Source organism: Lepidochelys kempii, chromosome 8 (assembly GCF_965140265.1).
Source record: "Lepidochelys kempii isolate rLepKem1 chromosome 8, rLepKem1.hap2, whole genome shotgun sequence".
In the NCBI taxonomy this organism is placed as follows: domain Eukaryota; kingdom Metazoa; phylum Chordata; order Testudines; family Cheloniidae; genus Lepidochelys; species Lepidochelys kempii.
Window position 1 is genome coordinate 97,173,435 of NC_133263.1, and position 22,073 is coordinate 97,195,507.

Sequence of the window (22,073 nt, forward strand, 5' to 3'; positions counted from 1 at the left end):
AAGAAATGAAGTAGACAAACCTCTGGTATAACTGTAAGTGGGCTGCTGGCAGAGTGTTTTCAGTGAATGACCCTCAATTTTGGAACCAGTTTCCTACCTTGGTATAACAGAACCTGAATCTGTTAGCTTTCTGGACACTCTGCAAGGCCCATCTGTTTTCCCAGGCTTTCAAGATGATGAGCTAGAGAGAACATATGGGGTGAGAGGGAGGAACTTTATGCGACAGTGGTATTACTCCTGATGGGTTGGCAGGGAAAGAAGAGTCAGTAACTGGTTTAATTTGTTATTGGTTTTGAATGTACAGAGCATTTAATAGGTAAATTTCCTCAGAACTACTTAAAAATTACATCTCAGCATGGCCATAAACATCATATGACCTATATTCATTACTTCCTTAATTAATCCTGTTTACTATCTTCTAAATACATATTCTACCGACTTACAAGGCCAACACCCACATTTTCCACTCCAGTCTCCAACACCTGCTCTTAAAGGGCAAAAAGTGTGGTTACTTTGTTGTTTTTTTTTTTTAATCTCAGACCAAACTCTTTGTCTACACTAATTTTTACCTTCAGTTAGTTGATTAACAGTTAATTTGAAGTATTAACATATTTGTAAAGACTCCCCAAACATTCGTCCCAGTCTATAAACATTTGTGTTGAAGGTAAGATCTCCACACAGGACAATTTTACTAATTATATGGGTATAAATTCCCTGTGTGGTCACTCTTATTCCAGAATAAGAGGAACTTTTTAGGAGAAGTGGGAATTAGTTTAAACCTCTTTCAAATGGAGGAACTAAACTGAAAAAGTATGTAACTTTCAGTTTAGAGACACCCCTTAGTCCATGACTACACCAGGAGATCTTTACCCATATAAGAATACTGTAATACTATACTTGCAAAGCATTCCTATTGTGGATGCATGTATTCTGGCAAAGCTGCACTTTTACTAGTGTAACTTATTCCACCACACATCCCCAAGAGCAGAACAAACTATACCAGTAAAACTGCTGTTTTTGTCAATAAACCTGCACCTCCATTAGGGGCTTCTGCCAACACAGCTATGTCAGTCAGGTGTCACACCTTTTCATACCACTGACCAACATAACTGTGCTGGCAGAAAACATGGCCTTATCTTACGCTGGTGTAACTTCCTTAGATAAATTGTGCACAACAAAACTAGCTCAAACAAGCATTAAGACTGTGACACTAACCAATAAATCTAAAGAATAATGATACTGCAATAGGAATTTAGATTCATAGACTATAAAGCAAGAAAGGACCAATAGGATTATCCAATCTAACCTCCTGCATAGTAGCTTAACTCTTCCTGCAAAAAAGTTAAGAAACAAAATATATCCAACCCCCTTGCCAGCTAAGATGGATCAATTCCTCCCCCCACCCCCATCATGTTTTCACATAACAATGTATGTTTAAACTTTATTAAATATAAGGAGTAAAGTGTACAGTTTGGGGGTTTGTTTTAAAAAAACACAGTCATTCCCACCTGGGATGAATCATGACTCTTTACAAAAAGACAACAAGGTAACAAACAAAATGTATTTCTTTCCCAACCATCTCTCCCTCTGTAATGCTTTAGTAGTGACAGAGGGAATATGCCTCATCCTACTGTTAAATATCTGTAAAGCACTAATTCAGTGGGTCTCAAACTTTTGTACTGGTGATCCCTTTCACATCACAAGCCTCTGAGTGTGACCCCCCCCCGTATAAATTAAACACGCTATTAAATATATTTAACACCATTATAAATGTTGGAGGCAAGTGGGGTTTGGGGTGGAGGTTGACAGCTCATGACCCCCCATGTAATGACTTTGTGACCCCCTCAGGGGTCCTGACCCCCCAGTATGAGAACCCTTGCACTAATTATTATTAGTATAGCTGATGCTGCTCTACAAAAGCTTGAGTCGTGGGATTCAAGATGTGGGGCTGTAGATGTCTAGGCTCAGACTGGAGCCCACGCACTGGGACCCCACAAGGGGGAAGCGTCCCAGAACCCAAGCTCCAGCACAAGCACCACAAGCCTTAGTCAGATGACCCAGGCCAATCACAGGTCTTTTATTCTAGTGTCAACACACCCTCAGAGACTGAGCTCCAGCCTAAGCTCCAACCCAAGCTAGCATCGCAGAGTGAGCCAAAGTTAGAGTAGACTGAAGCCCTGCGGGTGTATCTACCCGGCAATCAAACATCAATGGCTGGCCCATGTCAGCTGACTTGGGCTCATGGGGCTAGAGCTGTGGGGCTATAAAAAAATGCAGTGTAGTCATTTGGGAGCAGACTGGAGCCTGGGCTCCAGGACCTGATGAGTCTTTTTTGCAATATAGACATGAGTGACTCAGAAGCACAAGTCTGTAACCCACACACCTTCTGGGTGTGGTGTTCTATCCCATCTTGTAGCACCAAGACCACTTAAAGAGAAAGATAAAAGGAGTCTGCTCTATAGCCTTAGCTAACACCCAGGCCCAGTTGCCTTTTAGCTCATAGAATATCAGGGTTGGAAGGGACCTCAGGAGGTCATCTAGTCTAACCCCCTGCTCAAAGCAGGACCAATCCCCAATTTTTGCCCCAAATGGCCCCCTCAAGGATTGAACTCACAACCCTGGGTTTAGCAGGCCAATGCTCAAACCACTGAGCTATCCCTCCTCCCCCTACTGTTGTAGAGGCTTATGCACTCAGCATCAGAGGTCCCCGATTTGGTTGCATATCTACCCTGCAAACAAACATCAATGGCTGGCCCATGTCAGCTGACTTGGGCTCACTGGGCTACAGCTGTGGGGTTATAAAAAATGCAGTGTAGACTTTTGGGCTGAGGGACCTGGTGAATCTTTTTTTGCAGTGTAGACATAGAATCATAGAATATCAGGGTTGGAAGGGACCTCAGGTCATCTAGTCCAACCCCCTGCTCAAAGCAGGACCAATCCCCATTTTTTGCCCCAGTTCCCTAAATGGCCCCCTCAAGGATTGAACTCACAACCCTGGGTTTAAAAGGAGTCTGCTCTATAGCCTTAGCTAACACCCAGGCCCAGTTGCCTTTTTCTGTCCATCTTACCATTGTTTCCTGTTTCCCCTGGGGAGGACTTTGAGTGTCATTACTGATTTCATTTTATTAACATCTATTGAACCCCTGGTGATATTAAGTGGTGTGTAGAAGCTATGGGGTGACCCTGTGCACTGGTATAACTCAAACAGTAATCCCCCACAACCACACATGTGAATGGAATGGGGATGACAAGGACCAGGGAAGCATGTTTTATTAAAAAGAAACCAAGAATTAAAATAATTATCTCATTAAGTTAAGTGATATACATGAGTGACTCAGAAGCACAAGTCCCCCTGTTGATTTTTTTTTGCGGGAACTTGTGCTCCTTAAATTAGGTAGGCCTGATCGACACACAGGTTTTGTACCCATTTAACTATTCCAGTTAAGAGCAGGGGTTTTGTTTCGCCTGAAACCAAACTAGTTAAAGATCAGTACAACCCCGACAGCGGACGCGGCTGGATGGGTAGAGAAAGGGTGCCTGACACCCGCAGACCATATTCCCCGGAAGGCAGGCGACCCGGTCGCGCGCCCCGCTGGGCCCTGGGGCGGTTCTGAAAGGGCCGCCCGACATGGGTTGGTTTGGAAGCTTCCCAAGGCGAGCGGCTGCCAGGGCCCACAACTGGCCCTTACACGGCGCGGACCGGCCGCCCGGCCCCTGCGGCCTCGGCCCCTGTTTATGTAACACGCCGCTCAGCAGCTCGTTGCTCAACCACCCGCTCCCCAGGCTGGTGGCCGCAGTGGACGCGGACTGTCCCGCTCCCGCCCCCCGCGCCGAGGAGCCGCGGCCATCTGCCGTCAGTACCGCGCCCGGCCGGGTGGCAGCGAGCGCCGGGGCCTCACCGCCCGCCTCTAACTGCCCCCGAGGCAGCCTGAGGGGAATTTACCTCAGCCAAGCCGACCAGGGGCTGTGCCCGGGGGAGGCAGCCCCGGCCCCCCCCGCGTGGGACCCCTGCCCTCGGCGGGCTGCAAACCCCCTGCGAGGCGGGAAGAGAAGGACTCACCATCGCTGCGCCGGGTCCCCAGGCTCCGTCACCCAGCAGCGAGTCGGGGCACAGGGCCGCCCCGTCGACCTGGAAGTGAATCCGCCTCAGCCGGCTAGGGGTGGCCGGGCCCGGTTCCCGCCTCCCTTAAAGGGGCCGCGTTAGCCGTCGGGGCGCAGCCGCCCAGGGGGCCCGCTGGCGTCTTTGGAAAAATCAGCCCCATTAAACAAAAATCTCTCAAGCTGGCCAATAATAATAGCGTTGTGGAGTGCACTGAGCTCCTTTTTCTGTCCATCTTACCATTGTTTCCTGTTTCCCCTGGGGAGGACTTTGAGTGTCATTACTGATTTTATTTTATTAACATCTATTGAACCCCTGGTGATATTAAGTGGTGTGTAGAAGCTATGGGGTGACCCTGTGCACTGGTATAACTCAAACAGTAATCCCCCACAACCACACATGAAAATGGAATGGGCATGACAAGGACCAGGGAAGCATGTTTTATTAAAAAGAAACCAAGAATTAAAATAATCAATTATCTCGTTAAGTGATATACAAAATTCTCAGTTCTGCATTGCTGATGGTAGAACTGGTCACTGATCAAGTTCAGGAACAGGTATTTGTGCAGAGGCTCCAGCACAAAGTAATTTCAAGTCTCTAGTGTAAAAGGCCTCATCCTACTTCCACTGAAGTCAATGAGGGCTTTGCAATTGACTTTAAAGGGAGCAGATTTGGACCATAGTTGTAGGTGGTAGTGAACACTTCTCTCCCATGGACGTACACTACAATTTCTTGTCAGCACAGAGTGCACCAGTCTCAGTTATTTCAGTTTACACAATGTAAAGTGTAATAATACCACCCTAAGCAGCTAAAATGAAAACATAAAGAGCTTGAATTTAAGCTTCTTGACTACTCCAGGTACAGCCACATGAACAGTATTTATTCCTAAACCAGAAAAACAAATAATAAATCAGAAGACCCAAATTTCTAAATTAATTTATACTTCCTTTCATTAGAGAATGTCAAATTTACAAACATTGGCCTCCACAATGCAGTCCTTATGCAGGCAAAATCCTAACTGAAGCCAATAGAATTTTTGCTTATGTAGAGACTATAAAAAAGGACCATTAAATTGTTAGTTATCACACCACCAGTGTAAAGATGGTAAATAAGTATTAACAAATAAGTATTTGAAAGGACGACATTGAGACATGGAAGTTGTCTGGAGTGCCCAGGATCATATGGTGAAGCCAGGAATAGAACCAAGAATTTTGACTCCCAATTTCCTGATAAAAGTCATGGTATTCCATAGTAAGTCATGCTATTTATTCCCCTAAACTATTTATTTATTAAATTAGATTTTATCTATTTTTAGTCTATGGATTTTAAGTCTATTTTTGTTACTTATGCAACTACTCTGTACAAATTCCTTTCTCTTGTAATAAATAATAAAGTAACTAATAATAAACTTGTAACACTTTCTCCTGTTTTTCAGGATCAAGAGCTCCATGAATCCTTCCACTTTAGACCTCTAGTCTTTTCTCTTCTATGAAGAAGGGGGAGGGGAGAACCTGTCCTTTTCCATAGGAAGCTGCAAAAGATCAGTGAGCCTCACATGGCTTTCCTACCTTCATAATCATTCTATTGCTTCACTGCATCTCCGTTCCTCAGTGTTAGCCAATCAGTTTCATGGTTTTCAGATTAAGGCGGGGGTACATAGCTGCCAAGTATTTTGCAGCTCCAGGTGCAAATTTAAATTCAAATAATTTAATGATCCAGTTTGTGTATTCAAAACTAATCTACATGTTACCATAAACTCCAACTTTATAAAAAAAAATCTGGATTTAGAGCTTATGCAGCTCTAGTGAATGAAGCCCTCTGTTTATCTACAAAAAGAAAAGGAGTACTTGTGGCACCTAAGAAACTAACAAACTTATTTGAGCATAAGCTTTCGTGAGCTACAGCTCACTTCATCGGATACTGCAGCTCACGAAAGCTTATGCTCAAATAAATTTGTTAGTCTCTAAGGTGCTACAAGTACTCCTTTTCTTTTTTGCGAATACAGACTAACACGGATGCTACTCTGAAACCTGTTTATCTACAGAGCAGCAAGGCAAGGTTTCCGCACATACTGAAATATCAGCATGCCTCAATTTTGATTGGGGGCACGTTTTTGCTAGGGATAACAGGCAATTCAGTTCTTGTGAGCCATAAAGTTCTTGGCCTCTCTGCTGAGTCTGCCAGCTAGTGCAAATTGTGCTAGAAGACAGAGATCCACCAAGCTCATCTCATTGCATTGGCCACCAAACATCCATTAGATGAAAACAACTGCTAATTCCTACCAAATTGTGCTAGATTCAGACTGGTGTCCTGCATGTAAAGAGCTCTTAAGCTCATTAGATATCCTGAGGCATCCAGTCCTCTAATACTAATGTTATACCTCAAGAGAGAAGAGTTTCTGGAGAGAAAAAATTATGAAATTACATTCTGACCTGTTTAGAGCTTACAAAGGCAGAGTCTTCCACTCTATACAGGCATGCAACATCTCCCACAATCTATTCTCAGTCTTTTTCAAACAAACCCTGTGATACATGCTCCACCCTTTTCTTAACAGGACAGATGTCATTAACTAAAATACAGATACAAAAATAAAACAAATATTAACACAGCATCCAAATTAATCTCTGTATCATTTAAACAAAAAAATTCTGTTATAGTTAAGGTTGCTTACAAACACATTTAATTCTTTAAATGTTAACGTTTTTCACATCAATGTAATTAGTCATTTGAAAAAAGAATTCTAAGGAATTAAGTAATGGATATTATCACATTTACCTATTTAGTAGAGAATGTACTTAATTTCTCAAGTAGTATGCTAAAATTGTCCTTCGGTGCCTTAACTGTGACCACGTATTTATTGAAATGCAAAACAAATTTTAATCAATATGCAACAACCTTAACCAATGTGTTTATGTAACATTACAGATAATGGACAAATACTATGTGATCATGTAATTAAAGACGTATCATAATGCTAAAATAATCATAACTGTTAACATACAACCTATTTTTTTCATATGTAGTACAAGGGTTGAGTTTTATCTATACAGAAAGTTTGAAGAATTTGCATTTTTTAATGTTACTGAGATCACTGGGGGGGGAGGGAGAGCCAGATAATTTGCCAAAAATTTTTAAAAAGACCTATTTTAAAATTGATTTAATCTCAAATTATTTAGTTACTTGTAATTTTTCAGGAAATTCAGTTTGTACTCAGAGTAAAGTGCTGAAATATTGGGGAGGATGTGTCATATTCTGCATACGAGACATAGGAACACTCCCTGCTTTAAGTGCAAAATTTAACCATACCTAGAGACCGACAGCTGATGCCTCCATAAGTTTGTGTCTCTTTCAGGCATGTCCTTTTTGTATGTGTGTGTTATTGAATTTTATAACTGATATTTTAACAAAAAAATTACTTCATTAATTTTTGTTGTTGTTGTTCCTCAGTCCTCTTTTTCTAGACCCCACACTAGCAGGGCATGATTCTGGGACACATTACTTTGGATTTTTCAAGATCAATTCCAACTGTCTGCAGACCCTTCCCAATTCATTATTATTTTCTCACGCACTCCCTGTATTTCCAATTTGTCAGTCAATGCAGCCCCTGGGCCCCCAACGATTTAGGATTCGCAGTTGTTCAGATGGCATTAAAGATTTGTCTATACTTGGAAAATGAACAGTTGCTGACAGTAGTTATCAACACCCCCTTCTCCCCTTAAAATGGTGTTGAACACTATGTAGCTGTTAGTCCAGATAGACAAAAAAAAAGTGTTGCCAACTCACCATTTTATCACAAGTCATGACATTTGATGTTTTTCTTAAAGCCCCAGCTCCTGGAATCACATAATTACACAACATTCTCAGCTTTAATTTTTTTTAAACTAAGTTTCTAGCCCTTATAGCTGTAAAGAACAACTTGAAAACATGATCTCTGTAGGCTCAAAACCCAGAAGGCAAAAAAAACAAAATCCAAATTTATTATTTTTTAAATCTCATAATTTGTAAACCAATCTCTTTTTATTGGGGAGGGGAGGCAGGCTGACTCACTAGTGAACATTTGGGTTTGGCAATGCCCAAAACATTGTCAATATCAGTATGGGAAGTGACCTGGAGCCATGGTGCAACAGGCCTCTCTCATCCTTTTGTAACAGTGTTGTAAAGCCATGTTGGTCCCAGGATATTAGAGAGACAAGGTAGGTGAGGTAATATATTTTATTGGACCAACCTCTGTTGTTACAAGGGACAAGTTTTCAAGCTACACAGACCTCTTCTTTAGGTCAGGTAAACAGTTTGTTTCAGCTACTAGTAGTTAGGCCATTTTCAAAGCTGGTTGAAGAGAAAGTGAGCTCATTCTCAACAAAGTAAGGGCTTAACTGCACCAGGAAAGTGACCTATTGCTCAAAATGGTTGCCAGCAACACGAGATGTTTGGGTCATTTTCCTTGTGCAGCTGGCCCCTTATTTTGTTGAGACTGTCATGTTGAAGCAGTTCAGAGCAAGCACAGTATCTCAAAAATAGATTTTACCCAAAGAAACAGGAGAAGTAGAAAGAGAAAGAAGCAGAATAGAAAGTAAAACAAGCCCTTTTGCTTTTCAATGGAAATATTCCCCGTTTTCATATAAATATACCTCAAAAACTAGTTAACATTTGTAAAGTGCCTGGGTAACTTTGGGTGCAAAATATTATTGTGCTTGTAAGTATATTCGGAGGTGTAATTCAGTAAGATCAATTCAATGGCTTTTGGGCAAAGAGCACCAAAAGGCATAACCTATTGAGCCAACTTACTGGATGCATCTAAAGCAATAAAATGATCCAAGGCTGGTTTCAGAAGGGGTGGAATGGGAAAAAAAGGTTTAGAGAAAAAGTGAAAGTGATCAGACAAAAGGAGAGCGAAAGAGAATAGCTTAGAAAGCCCCGCTGCTAGAGCCCCGTGTCCCTGGCTTGCCCTCCTGCCCTGGGGCCTGGCCGGGGGGGGGGTAGCCTGCAAGGGATACCATCCAGGAGCGGCTGGTCCAACCACAGCTTCCACGTTCCTCGCCCGCCCGCTCCGCTTCTGCAAATGGGCTGACGCCGCGCACCGATTCTTCGACGCTCTGCTCCGCCCACGGGCCGTGTGCGGTACCTATTCCCTTCCGGGTGCGGGCGGGCCCTGCAGGAGGGGACAGGCGCTTCCGCTGGCGGCCGAGTCACCTTGCAGCGGGGCCCCGGGTGCGGTTCTCCCAGCGCCCCTCCCGTGGAAGGGCGATGGCCGGGCTGGTCAACCTGGAGGACGAGGAGGAGGTGAAGGGCTACCTGGAGAACCTGGGCATCGAGTACAGCTACCAGTGCTACAAGGAGGGCGATCCGGACGGTAACTGGACAACGCGGCGCAGCGCCCGGCTGCAGGCTGCACCTGGCCCCCGGGCGGCGCGGCTGGCCCCCGGGTGCGGGCGGCGCGCCTGGTCCCCGGCCTTTCCTAGCCGCTGCCTTCATGCACGAGTGGCGAGATGCTTCCAAGGTCACTGGGCCCCACCGCTCTGGGAAGAGCCTGGAGCTCGGGGGCCTGGTGCTGTCTTCTAAGCCAGCCCTACTTGCAGAAAGGGAGCTGCGAGGTTTCTCTTGCAAAGCAGCGCTGCCAGGTCTAGGGTGTTTGGTTTTAGGCCGCGCCTGCAGCGTAGGCCCGGGGTGCAGCCCTGCACAGGCGAAACTGGGATGGGGGGGGGAGAATTCAGAGCTGACGTTAAAGCTTCCAGGGGGTTTGTAGTATAGAAAGATGAGACTAAAAATAGATAAGCAAGCTGTATTAGAAAGACCCATCGTCTTCCCTTCTTGTGTTGTGGTGAAACACCCAAATGGCCTAGCCTGAGCCTAGTTTGTAAACCGTTTAATCCCCATCTTCCTCGCAGGTTGCCATCGATTGGCTGATTATTTGGAGGGGGTGAAGAAGGACTTCGAAGCAGCTGCCAAGGTGCTAAAAGAAAACTGTGAAAAGAATCAGAACAGTGAGAGTTGCTATAAACTTGGAGCTTATTATGCAACTGGGAAAGGTGAGAAATAGCTATTGGTCCTGTCCCGCCTTGAGCCTGTTGGAAGAAAGGGTAGTGTTGAGCATGAGCAGTGGGTGAACCCCTGGCTTGGGGAGGCTAGCCCCCCAGGCCTGCCCCTTTTGCACCCATTGGAGCCCAACCCCCACTGGTGTTGAGGCTGTTCTTGTGAGCTAGTTCTCTTCTTGTGACAAGTTGCTTCAGGATTTCTAGCTAACATTTTATTAGGTGTTAACCTTTCAATGCTAGGAGGCACAGATTTCTTGTCAATCTCATTGCTGTTCATGTTTTTGGTGGCCTGTCTAGATATGTCTACACTGCAAAGTAAGCTGAAGGTTAGTAGAACTCAGGTTAGGAGACCCTGGGTTTGTTAACCTCAGGCTTGACTGTCAACACTTGTCTGTAACCCTCATGTTTGGAATTGTTGAACCCTGGGTCCCAACCTGGGGCTCTAGCATCTGCACTGAATTGTGTAGGCCTGAGACTAGCGCCTGATATTCCAGACTTCCTAGTATTCCCCCCAAAAAATATGGCTGCTGTAGCCCTTTGTTCATAGTGCAGTGTGGGAAAACTTGGCTGTCCAGAGAACAAAGAAAATCTGCCTGTGACATTGTGGGATGCTTTTGCCAGACTCCCAGATCATGAGCACAGTGGGGCTGCATCTACACTGCAAAGCAATAGAACTTGAACTCTGGGTTCTGTCTTGACTCAAGCTCAAGGTATGTCTACACAGCAAAGAAAAACCTGTGGCTAGCTTGTGCCAGCCAACTCAGGGATAGGTGCTGGACCTAGGGGTGCTGCTGCAACCCCTGGGTATGCTGGAAACCACTTCAATACTGGGCTTACAGTTTTGCAAAAAGAAAAGGAGTACTTGTGGCACCCTAGACTAACCAATTTATTTGAGCATAAGCTTTTGTGAGCTACAGCTCACTTCATCGGAGCTGTAGCTCACAAAAGCTTATGCTCAAATAAATTGGTTAGTCTCTAAAGTGCCACAAGTACTCCTTTTCTTTTTGTGAATACAGACTAACACGGCTGCTACTCTGAAACCGGTTTACAGTTTGTTTCAATGGCTCACATCTCCAGTTATCACTGCAGGGGAAATCTTGTATTAGGAATTTTAAGAAAGAAAACATTTTTCCTGTAGATCAAGTTTTGGATACTCTTCCAAATAACCAGATAGTCTCTTTGAGAGTTGTATACATTTCCTTTGTGTATATTATTTGGAGATATGCTTGAAACTCATTTTGTTGAGAAATTAAGCGTCCTATGCTGCTGTAGTTGACTTGAGTAGAGCGGGATGAGGCCTTAAGGAATAGTTGGAATTATTTATGCTCATACCAATTGGCTACAAAACAGGAGGAGTTGGAGGATTTAAATTTTTATATATAAAAATATTAGTTTGCTGAAGAGGGGTGTCTTCCATTTTATTTTTATATATATTTTTTATCTATTATAGTCAACCATGGTCGTATTTTCTGCCTTGTATCAAATGCTTAGGCTAAGTCTTCCTTTTACCTGAACCCCATTTTGTTTAAATTATGTTGTCTTTAGATAAACCTGGTTTGGCTATATATGGAAAGAATAAATTTGGTTACATTTCTCCATTTAGTGTAGATAGTTATACTGACAAAAAATGCTTTGGCTGGTATACCTCATTTCTTTCAGGGAAAGAGTATACACTATCACAACAACAGAGGCCTTTTGCTGGGAAAAGCTGCATCTACACTAGGAGGGTTTGCTGGTATAGCTATACTGGCAAATAGTGTTTAATGTAGACTAGGTCTTGACACTCTGAAGAGTAGTCCACATTTACAACTATCTTTGTATTGAGTTATATTCTTCCAAAATAGTATTCAAAAATTTGTGAAAGAAAATGTTCTTCTCACTACCTCACAATTATAGTATGTTCTTCACACAAACTAGTATTTGATTGTGTTTTTGGGGGGGCTGCAGGTGGACTCACCCAAGATTTGAAAGCTGCCTACAACTGTTTTCTGAAGTCTTGCGAGAAAGGTGGGAAGAAATCAATAAATGCTTGCCACAACGTTGGACTTTTAGCTCACGATGGGCAAGTAAATGACGACAAACCTGACCCAGTCCTTGCCAGGGACTACTACAGTAAAGCATGTGATGGCAGTTTTGCTCCTAGTTGCTTCAATCTTAGTGCGATATATCTTCAAGGAGCACCTGGGATACCAAAGGACATGAACCTAGCTTTGAAGTACTCTTTGAAAGCATGTGACATGGGTCATGTGTGGGCATGTGCCAATGCCAGTCGAATGTACAAACTAGGAGATGGAATTGATAAGAATGATGCCAAGGCAGAGGCTCTGAAAAACAGGGCAAGAGACCTACATAAAGAACAGCAGGAAGCTTCTAGAGCCTTAACATTTGGAGAGTAAACCCACTTAAATCATTCACAGACTTCTAGGACAGCACTTTTAAATGGTGCATAAACTTTAGCTGCAAACAAAAACCCATACCTGTTGCACTCACAAAAGAGGCATCTGTGTGTGTTTGCATGTGCAAATTTTTGGATGTGCAACTGATTGTACAATTCAGGTGTGCCATTATCTGAAAAGTTGGCCCCTTAGAACAGTTGTTCAGACGAACAAACATCTAGGGCCAAATTTTCAAAGGCCCAGAGGGCCCAGCTTTTAAAGTTGAAGGCAGAGTTTTATGTGCTGACTTGTGGCTGCAATCTTCCACATCCACACAAAATTGTATGTGCATAATTACTCAAACTTGAGTATGCAAAACTGTCTAATTTTAGAGACTACTTTGGATAATATTACTGGGACCCTACGGGATGCTATATAGAAGAATGTATATACTCTTGAGCACTCCTTTCTAAAGACAAGCACTCTCAAGTTTAGGTTTTCAGTGTATCACAGGACATGCTCCTTCTATTGATGCTGAAATACACTGATCACTGACGGTGGTATTTATTTTGTCTTCTAAATGTAGTTTCTTTAGTTGCACTTCTCTGTTTACCAAGGTTACAAAAGGGATATAACTTAGCTGACATGGTGATGAGTGAAGTTTTAAAACTCAGATGCACATATATAAATCTTGATTTCTTGAAAGTCCAGTAAATCTTATCTAGATACTTCTGAAAGTATTCTTTGTGTAAATTGTTTTTAGCCTATTTCAGATGGGTTTACTATTTTATTGAACAATTCAATTCTTGGACATAATTTGACTGATTTTAAACGTGAATGTGTGTGCGTGCATATGCGTGTGCATGAGCCCAAATCAAGAAATCCTTACACAGGCTAAACTTGAATATTAGTCATTGGGCATTTTTGACCGAGCAAAGACTTCAGGATGTGATTTTTTTATCATTAAAAACGAACCTACAGTAAACCATGGTGGAATGTTTCTGTATGTTACCACTAAGGGGCGCTTGTGTTCAAAAAGCCACACAATGCTTTCTTCATTTTAATTTAAACGAGGCATCGGTATTATAGTGCATTTTTGTATGGTGGAGCTACATTTCATTTTTATTTCCCTTAAGTGGTACCAATTTCAAATCAGATCTGTCCCCCATAAAATGTAGAGTTTATGTATAGTAATTTCTGCACTGACGCTATCTTAAATTACCTGTCTTGATATGTTCCCCATCCTGTATTTTTGAAGGTCCATGTGTTCTGTAAATGCTATAGGTTAACTAAGGATTTGATCTTGTGGTCCTTATGCACTCAGCTCCCTTGTTCAGCCAGGTCCCGCAACCAAATCAAGTGAAGAAGGAATGCAGGAGCGAATCCTCACTGTCAGTCTCTTCTACTTAACTTCATGCTTCTACCATCACCCTCAAGCTAGTGGCTTCCCTTTAGTTGCCTTCCTAAATTTCTTATTTTTCATGTAAAGTTTTCATGATCTGCAGAATGAATTCCCACTGCCCCCAATCAAAGTGACGAGGGACAAATATTTTCATTTGGGATCTTGGGCTCACAAGTGGGGTATACATCCTCTTAAAAGCTGAAAACAGTACAAAATTCTATTTCACTCTTCAAGAAAACAAACTGAGGGAATAAAATATGCTAGGAGTGGAGAACACTTCCTCTGTTCTTGCTAACAGGACAGAACGGAATCAGCATGCAAATAAGCGTCCCATTAATTTATCACCTGGACTATAATGTGTGTGGGTACTCCAATGGGCTGTGGTAGGACACTGCTTCAGAGTTGAGATTGTGCTATTGCAATGTAAATACAGAGGTTTCAGGAACTCGGGACATGGGACGACAGCCACTTTCCTCACAAGAAATCTGAATAAGTCACATTTGGCAAAATGTTCCTGATGCTCCTGCCTAGTTCAGACAATGGCTGGTAGATCTACAAGCCCCACCTCGCTGCCTGCCCAGCCCTGCAAAACTTACTGCATATGGACAAGCTGGAAGGCCATGCCCTGCGCAGTGCGCAACCCCACTAGTTGTGCTGTCTGGGGATTGAGGAATTTTGTACTTTACATGTACTGTGTTTTCAGGAGGCTTTGATTTACTAAACAAAACAGTCAAGCTATTGTCATTATTATTATTTGTACTGCTGTAGTATCTAGAGGTCCCAATGAGGACTAAGGCCCCATTGCGTGAGGTGCTTGATTTCATGTATGTACGAGGGGGCCTCTTCCTTGAAGAGCTTGCAATCAAAATCAGCAAGACAAAGAATGAGAACATGAGGAGTATCCCCATTGTATATATAGAGAGAATGGGGGTGCAAAGAGAGAGTGATTTGACCAAGATTATACAGGAAGGCAGTGTAGAGGCAGAAATTGAACCCAGCTCTCCTTAGTATAAGTCTAGTGCCTTGTATACCTGACCATCCTCTCTCACAGCCATAGGTCATTGTTTTATTTTTATACTGTTTGTAATCAAAGATGTTACTTTGCTACTTTTCCATCCTTTATCATGTATGCACTGGTTACTATAAGGTTCTCATGCACGCACAAGCAGAAATCACCCATCCGGGTAGAAAACAACCACCTATTAGCAATAGATTTCCTGCTTTTCTGTCAGCTTCTGAACCAGGACTTTATTCGCATAGATTTAAGGGAAAGTGGCGCAGGCTAATTTAACTCATTGGGTTCTAATTAAGCAAAAAAATCCCCTTACCCTGCCTCATTTATTTTGCTGATTCAGAGCCTTAAGGCTTGGTTAAAGACACTGAATCAAATTCATCCCTAGAGTAAATTGCATGGATGTCAATAGAGTAACACCAAAAATGAATTTGGCTTATTGCCATCATTACAAATGTGTGCAATGAAATCTGTTCTTGCGATAATTCACAGTGTTCTAAATCAGCTAGAGAATTTATTGATTAAAATGGTCTGTCACCAGGCTCATTGAACTTTTAAGTGAATGGCCCATATTACAAACTCCTTTCAAGGGGGATGTTTAATACAGGAATAAAAAAGCCACACAGGCACATAGAGATGCAGATAAAATGTGCACGTTGTGACAACAGATGGCAGTGCAAGTCAAAAATTCTTATTTATGCTGGAGTAGGGGCATGTTATGCCTCCTTGGCCTGGTCTACACTACGAGTTTGTCAAATTTAGCAGCGTTAAATCGAATTAACCCTGCACTCGTCCACACAATGAAGCCATTTTTGTCAGCATAAAGAGCTCTTAAAATTGATTTCTGTACTCTTCCCCGATAAGGGGATTAGCACTGAAATAGACATTGCCGTTTCGAATTAGGGTTAGTGTGGATGCAATTCGACGGTATTGGCCTCCGGGAGCTATCCACAGTGCACCATTGTGACCACTCTGAACTTGGATGCACTGGCCCAGTGTACAGGAAAAGCCCCGGGAACTTTTGAATCTCATTTCCTGTTTGGCCAGGTGAGCTCATCAGCACAGGTAGCCATGCAGTTCCAGAATTGAAAAAGAGCTCCAGCATGGACCAAACAGGAGGTACTGGATCCAATTGCTGTATGGGGAAGACAAATCCGTACTATCAGAACTACATTCCAAAGTTGAAATGCCAAAACATTTCAAAAAAATCTCCAAGGCCATGATGGACAGAGGCCAGAGCAGGGACGCAACACAATGCCGTGTGAAACTTAAAAAGCTCAGAAAAGCGTACCAGAAAACCAAAGAATCAAACGGATGCTCTGGGACAGAGCCCCAGACATGCCACTTCTACACTGAGCTGCATGCAATTCTTGGGGGGGCCCCCCCACCACCACCACCACTACCCCACCTCTGTCCGTGGACTCAGATGATGGGGTACTCTCAGCCATGCCTGAGGATTTTGTGGACAGGGAACATGAGGACGACGAGCTTGAGGAGAGCACACAGCACACCGTTCTCCCTGACAGCCAGGATCTTTTTAAGCACCCCGACTGAAATACCCTCTCAACCCAAACAAGCTGGAGAAGGGACCTCTGGTGAGTGTATTGTATTTAAAAAGGTACATGTTTTAAAAGCAGGTGTTGAATGATTAATTTGCCCTGAGGACTTGGGATGCATTCATGGCCAGTACAGCTACTGGAAAAGTCTGTTAACGTGTCTGGGGATGGAGCAGAAATCCTCTAGGGACATCTCCATGAAGCTCTCCTGGAGGTACTCTAAAAGCCTTTGCAGAAGGTTTCTGGGGAGAGCAGCCTTATTCTGTCCTCTTTGGTAGGACACTTTCCCACGCCACGCTAGTAGCAAATAATCTGGTATCATTGCATGACAAAGCCCAGCAGCATATGGTCCCGGTGTTTGCTGGCATTCAAGCAACATCTGTTCTTTATTTCTCTGTTATCCTCAGGAGAGTGAGATTGTTCATGGTAACCTGGTTGAAATAGGGAAATTTAATTAAGGGGACATTCAGAGGTGGCCGTTCCTACTGGGTTGTTTGCCTGTGGCTGAAAAGAAATTCTCCGTGCAGAGCTCAGCAGAATGTGTGGAGGGACACAATAGCACAGTACAGGAAAGCTGCCAACGAACGCGAGGAAAGGAGGGACAATCGAGATGAGAGGTGGCGGCAGGAGGATCAGACCGGAGGCAGGATGCAACGCCAGGGCTACTGCGGGATCGAACTGACACACTCCAGCATCTAGTGGAGGTTCAGGAATGGCAGTAGGATCACAGACTGGCGCTGCAGCCCGTTTAACCGCCTTCCCTCCTTCAAGTTCCATAGCCTCCTCACCCAGATGCCCAAGAACTTGGGGGTGGGGGGAGGCTCCGGGCACCCAACCACTCCATCCCAGTGGACAGCCCAAGCAACAGAAGACTGTCATTCAACAAGTTTTGAAGTGGCCTTTTCCTTCCCTCCTACCACACCCCACCCGGGCTACCTTGTGAGTTCTCCCTATTTTTATAATCCATTATTAAAGAATACATGTTTTTTTAAACGATAGTGACTACTTCCTTTGCAAACAAGCTGTGATCAAAGGGGGGCAGGCGGGCGGCTTAGAGGGAATTAGAGTCAACCAAGGGGGCAGATTTTCATCAAGGAGAAACAGAAGTGTCACACGGTACCCTGGCCAGCCATGAAACTGGTTTTCAAAGCTTCTCTGATGTGCAGCGCTTCCTGCTGTGCTCTTCTAATCACCCTGGTGTCTGGCTGTGCATATTCAGCAGCCAGGTGATTTGCCTCAACCTCCCACCCTGCCATAAATGTCTCCCCCTTACTCGGAGATTGTGGAGCACACAGCAAGCAGCAATAACAATGGGAATATTGGTTTCGTTGAGGTCTGAGTGAGTCAGTAAACTCGCTCAGTAAACTGCGCCAGCGAGCCTTTAAACGTCCAAAAGCACACTCTACCGCCATTTTGCACTTGCTCAGCCTGTAGTTGAACAGCTCCTGACTACTGTCCAGGCTGCCTGTGTACGGCTTCATGAGCCAGGGCATTAAGGGGTAGGCTGGGTCCCCAAGGATACATATGGGCATTTCAACATCCCCAACAGTTATTTTCTGGTCTGGGAATAAAGTCCCTTCCTGCAGCTTTTGAAACAGACCAGAGTTCCTGAAGATGCGAGCATCATGTACCTTTCCCGGCCATCCCACATTGATGTTGGTGAAACGTCCCTTGTGATCCACCAGAGCTTGCAGCACTATTGAAAAGTACCCCTTGCGGTTTATGTACTGGCTGCCCTGGTGGTCTGGTCCCAAGATAGGGATATGCCTATACCCCACCAGTTAGGGAATTCCACTGCAGCAAAGCCATCTCCTAGGACCTGCACATTTCCCAGAGTCACTATCTTTATAGCAGCAGCTCAATGATTGCGTTGATTACTTGCATCACAGCAGCCCCCACAGTAGATTTGCCCACTCCAAATTGATTACCGAATGACCAGTAGCTGTCTGGCATTGCAAGCTTCCACAGGGCTATTGCCACTCGCTTCTCAACTGTGAGGGCTGCTCTCATCTTGGTATTCTTGCGCTTCAGGGCAGGGAAAGCAAGTCAAATTTTCATGAAAGTGCCCTTACGCATGCAAAAGTTTTGGAGCCACTGGGAATCACAAACCTGCAACACTATGCGGTCCCACCACTCTGAGCCTGGGAAACAAGCACAGAATTGGTGTTCCATGGCATGAGCCTGCCCCATTAACACCATGATCTCCAAATTGCTGCGGACTGCAGTTTTAGAGAAATCAGTGTCCATGTCCTCATCACTCTTGTTACTGCGCTGCCATCACTTCCTTGCCTGGTTTTTCAGGTTCTGCATGATAATGCGGGAGGTATTTACAATGGTCATAACTGCTGCAGGGAGCTGAATGGGCTACATGCTTGCTGTGCTATGGCATCTGCTTGGGCAATCCAGGGAAAAGGGAGTGAAATGATTGTCTGCCATTGCTTTCAGAGGGAGGGAGCGTTGACTGAAGACATTTACCCATAATCACCCATGACAAATTTTTGGCCAATCAGGCTTTGGGAGCTCAGCCCATAATTCCAATGGGCAGTGGGGACTGCAGGAACTGTGGGATAGCTACCCACAGTACACTGCTTGGAATGTTGACACTTGCCATGGTACTGTGGACGCATGCTGCCGAATTAATGTGCTTAGCATGGACAATGCACTTGACTTTATACAATCTTTACCCCAAAAATCCACTTCTGTAAAATCGGAGTCATTTTGTAGTGTAGACATACCCCAGTCCAGTTTCCAGCAATTTACAATGTATTGTTAACAAAAATGAAAGATGTGTTACTGTAATTAGTATTTTAAGGGTCAGCTATAGAAAATAGAAGCAAGCCCTCTTTCAGGGTAAGCAGAGTAAAAGCTTCATGGCCAGATTATTCACTGGTTTGCACCTCATGTAATCATTTATGCACAGACAAAATAGGTGTAAAATCCTACCTCTGATGTAAGAGTAGAGTGCTCTGGTAAAGTTTTACACCCACAGCGTACAGGATAAGGGACTATATGAGGTTCAAGGCAGTGGAGAATCAGGCCCATCAAACAAAATGTTGGCCCTGATCATCGCCTTCACTTGTATGAGCAGGTTGGCCCTGCTCGTGTAAAATGGGCTGCTCAGACCCTTTATTTATCCATCAACCATATACTGAAGCTGCCTCACGGATATACACTTCTAGCAGAATCAGTGGCTAAAGTGGTTACTCCTCAAGGCACACAAGCAACTTAAAAACAGATGAACATCCGTGTGCAATTTACATGGAGCATCCCTGGGATATCAGAATGGTTCAGTCCATTTTTTATTTCAGCAGCACAGGGGTTTTATGTATAGTCAGCGTATCAATAAGAATCAGTCTTCAACCTAGCTTTTAGGATCAGAGTCCTCTTGATGGATTTCATGATTGCACTACATCGTAGCTTATATTAACAACCAAGCTTTGATACTAGGAGTCCTTATTGTACTGCTGCAAGGCTAATTTCTGCCCCTTTCCTTTTTATCTGACACTACAAAGACATAATTTATCATTTCTGGGACAGAAATTGTCTCCAAGACCATTAAGAATTTGTACCGGTAGAGCAACTGACATATCAGATTTCAGAGTAGCAGCCGTGTTAGTCTGTATTTGCAAAAAGAAAAAGGAGGACTTGTGGCATCTTAGACTAACCAATTTATCTGAGCATAAGCTTTTGTGAGTTACAGCTCACTTCATCAGATGCAGTTAGTGGAAAATACAGTGGGGAGATTTATACACAGAGAACATAAAACAATGGGCGTTACCATACACACTGTAACGAGAGTGATCACTTAAGGTGAGCTATTACCAGCAGGAGAGCAAACCTTTTGTAGTGAACATGAAGGGGAAAGGAGTCCAGGAGAGCTGGCTGTATTTCAAGGAATCCCTGTTGAGGTTACAGGGACAAACCATCCCGATGAGTCGAAAGAATAGTAAATATGGCAGGCGACCAGCTTGGCTTAATGGTGAAATCCTAGCGGATCTTAAACATAAAAAGGAAGCTTACAAGAAGTGGAAGGTTGGACTTATGACCAGGGAAGAGTAAAAATATTGCTCGGGCATGTAAGAATGATATCAGGAGGGCCAAATCGCACCTGGAGCTGCAGCTAGCAAGAGATGTCAAGAGTAACAAGAAGGGTTTCTTCAGGTATGTTGGCAACAAGAAGAAAGCCAAGGAAAGTGTGGGCCCCTTACTGAATGAGGGAGGCAACCTAGTGACAGAGGATGTGGAAAAAGCTAATGTACTCAATGCTTTTTTTGCCTCTGTCTTCACTAACAAGGTCAGCTCCCAGACTGCTGTGCTGGGCATCACAAAATGGGGAAGAGATGGCCAGCCCTCTGTGGAGATAGAGGTGGTTAGGGACTATTTAGAAAAGCTGGACGTGCACAAGTCCATGGGGCTGGACGAGTTGCATCCGAGAGTGCTGAAGGAATTGGCAGCTGTGATTGCAGAGCCATTGGCCATTATCTTTGAAAACTCGTGGCGAACGGGGGAAGTCCCGGATGACTGGAAAAAGGCTAATGTAGTGCCAATCTTTAAAAAAGGGAAGAAGGAGGATCCTGGGAACTACAGGCCAGTCAGCCTCTCCTCAGTCCCTGGAAAAAACATGGAGCAGGTCCTCAAAGAATCAATCCTGAAGCACTTGCATGAGAGGAAAGTGATCAGGAACAGCCAGCAATGATTCACCAAGGGAAGGTCATGCCTGACTAATCTAATCGCCTTTTATGATGAGATTACTGGTTCTGTGGATGAAGGGAAAGCAGTGGATGTATTGTTTCTTGACTTTAGCAAAGCTTTTGACACGGTCTCCCACAGTATTCTTGTCAGCAAGTTAAGGAAGTATGGGCTGGATGAATGCACTATAAGGTGGGTAGAAAGCTGGCTAGATTGTCGGGCTCAATGGGTGGTGATCAATGGCTCCATGTCTAGTTGGCAGCCGGTGTCAAGTGGACTGCCCCAGGTGTCGGTCCTGGGGCCGGTTTTGTTCAATATCTTCATAAATGATCTGGAGGATGGTGTGGATTGCACTCTCAGCAAATTTGCGGATGATACTAAACTGGGAGGAGTGGTAGATACGCTGGAGGGGAGGGATAGGATACAGAGGGACCTAGACCAATTGGAGGATTGGGCCAAAAGAAATCTGATGAGGTTCAATAAGGATAAGTGCAGGGTCCTGCACTTAGGACGGAAGAATCCAATGCACCGCTACAGACTAGGGCCGAATGGCTAGGCAGCAGTTCTGCGGAAAAGGACCTAGGGGTGACAGTGGATGAGAAGCTGGATATGAGTCAGCAGTGTGCCCTTGTTGCCAAGAAGGCCAATGGCATTTTGGGATGTATAAGTAGGGGCATAGCGAGCAGATCGAGGGACGTGATCGTTCCCCTCTATTCGACATTGGTGAGGCCTCATCTGGAGTACTGTGTCCAGTTTTGGGCCCCACACTTCAAGAAGGATGTGGATAAATTGGAGAGAGTCCAGCAAAGGGCAACAAAAATGATTAGGGGTCTAGAACACATGATTTATGAGGAGAGGCTGAGGGAGCTGGGATTGTTTAGTCTGCAGAAGAGAAGAATGAGGGGGAT

The 22,073-nt window shown here is 44.2% G+C and overlaps 2 protein-coding genes across 6 annotated transcripts in view; one reads left to right on the forward strand and one right to left on the reverse strand.

Annotated features, from left to right (window-relative positions):
- LOC140916278 (protein zyg-11 homolog B) overlaps window positions 1-9,197 on the reverse strand; it is a 48,044-nt gene extending 38,847 nt beyond the window's left edge. The window contains exons 1-2 of one of the 3 annotated variants that reach the window (XM_073357683.1): window positions 9,094-9,197; window positions 7,883-7,932 (exon numbers count right to left, since the gene is read on the reverse strand). In XM_073357683.1, coding sequence (XP_073213784.1) covers window positions 7,883-7,900 — 18 coding nt within the window. In that variant the 5' untranslated portion in view covers window positions 7,901-7,932; window positions 9,094-9,197. Of the gene's footprint in view, window positions 1-4,060; window positions 4,169-7,882 lie in introns of those variants that run through there. The other 2 variants (XM_073357681.1, XM_073357684.1) reach the window with 2 other exon arrangements.
- Window positions 9,198-9,221: 24 nt separating this feature from the next.
- COA7 (cytochrome c oxidase assembly factor 7) lies at window positions 9,222-17,469 on the forward strand. Of its 3 annotated transcripts, none has more exons than XR_012160479.1 (4): window positions 9,222-9,449; window positions 9,985-10,125; window positions 12,079-16,515; window positions 16,884-17,469. XR_012160479.1 is itself a non-coding variant. In XM_073357686.1 (3 exons), exons 1-3 carry the CDS (start codon window positions 9,344-9,346, stop codon window positions 12,525-12,527), a joined length of 696 nt encoding a protein of 231 aa, XP_073213787.1. In that variant the 5' UTR covers window positions 9,222-9,343; the 3' UTR covers window positions 12,528-17,469. The 3 variants fall into 3 exon arrangements, 1 of the variants encoding a protein (XP_073213787.1); XR_012160480.1 differs by having other exon boundaries at window positions 17,004-17,469; XM_073357686.1 differs by having other exon boundaries at window positions 12,079-17,469.
- The last annotated feature ends 4,604 nt before the right edge of the window (window positions 17,470-22,073 follow it).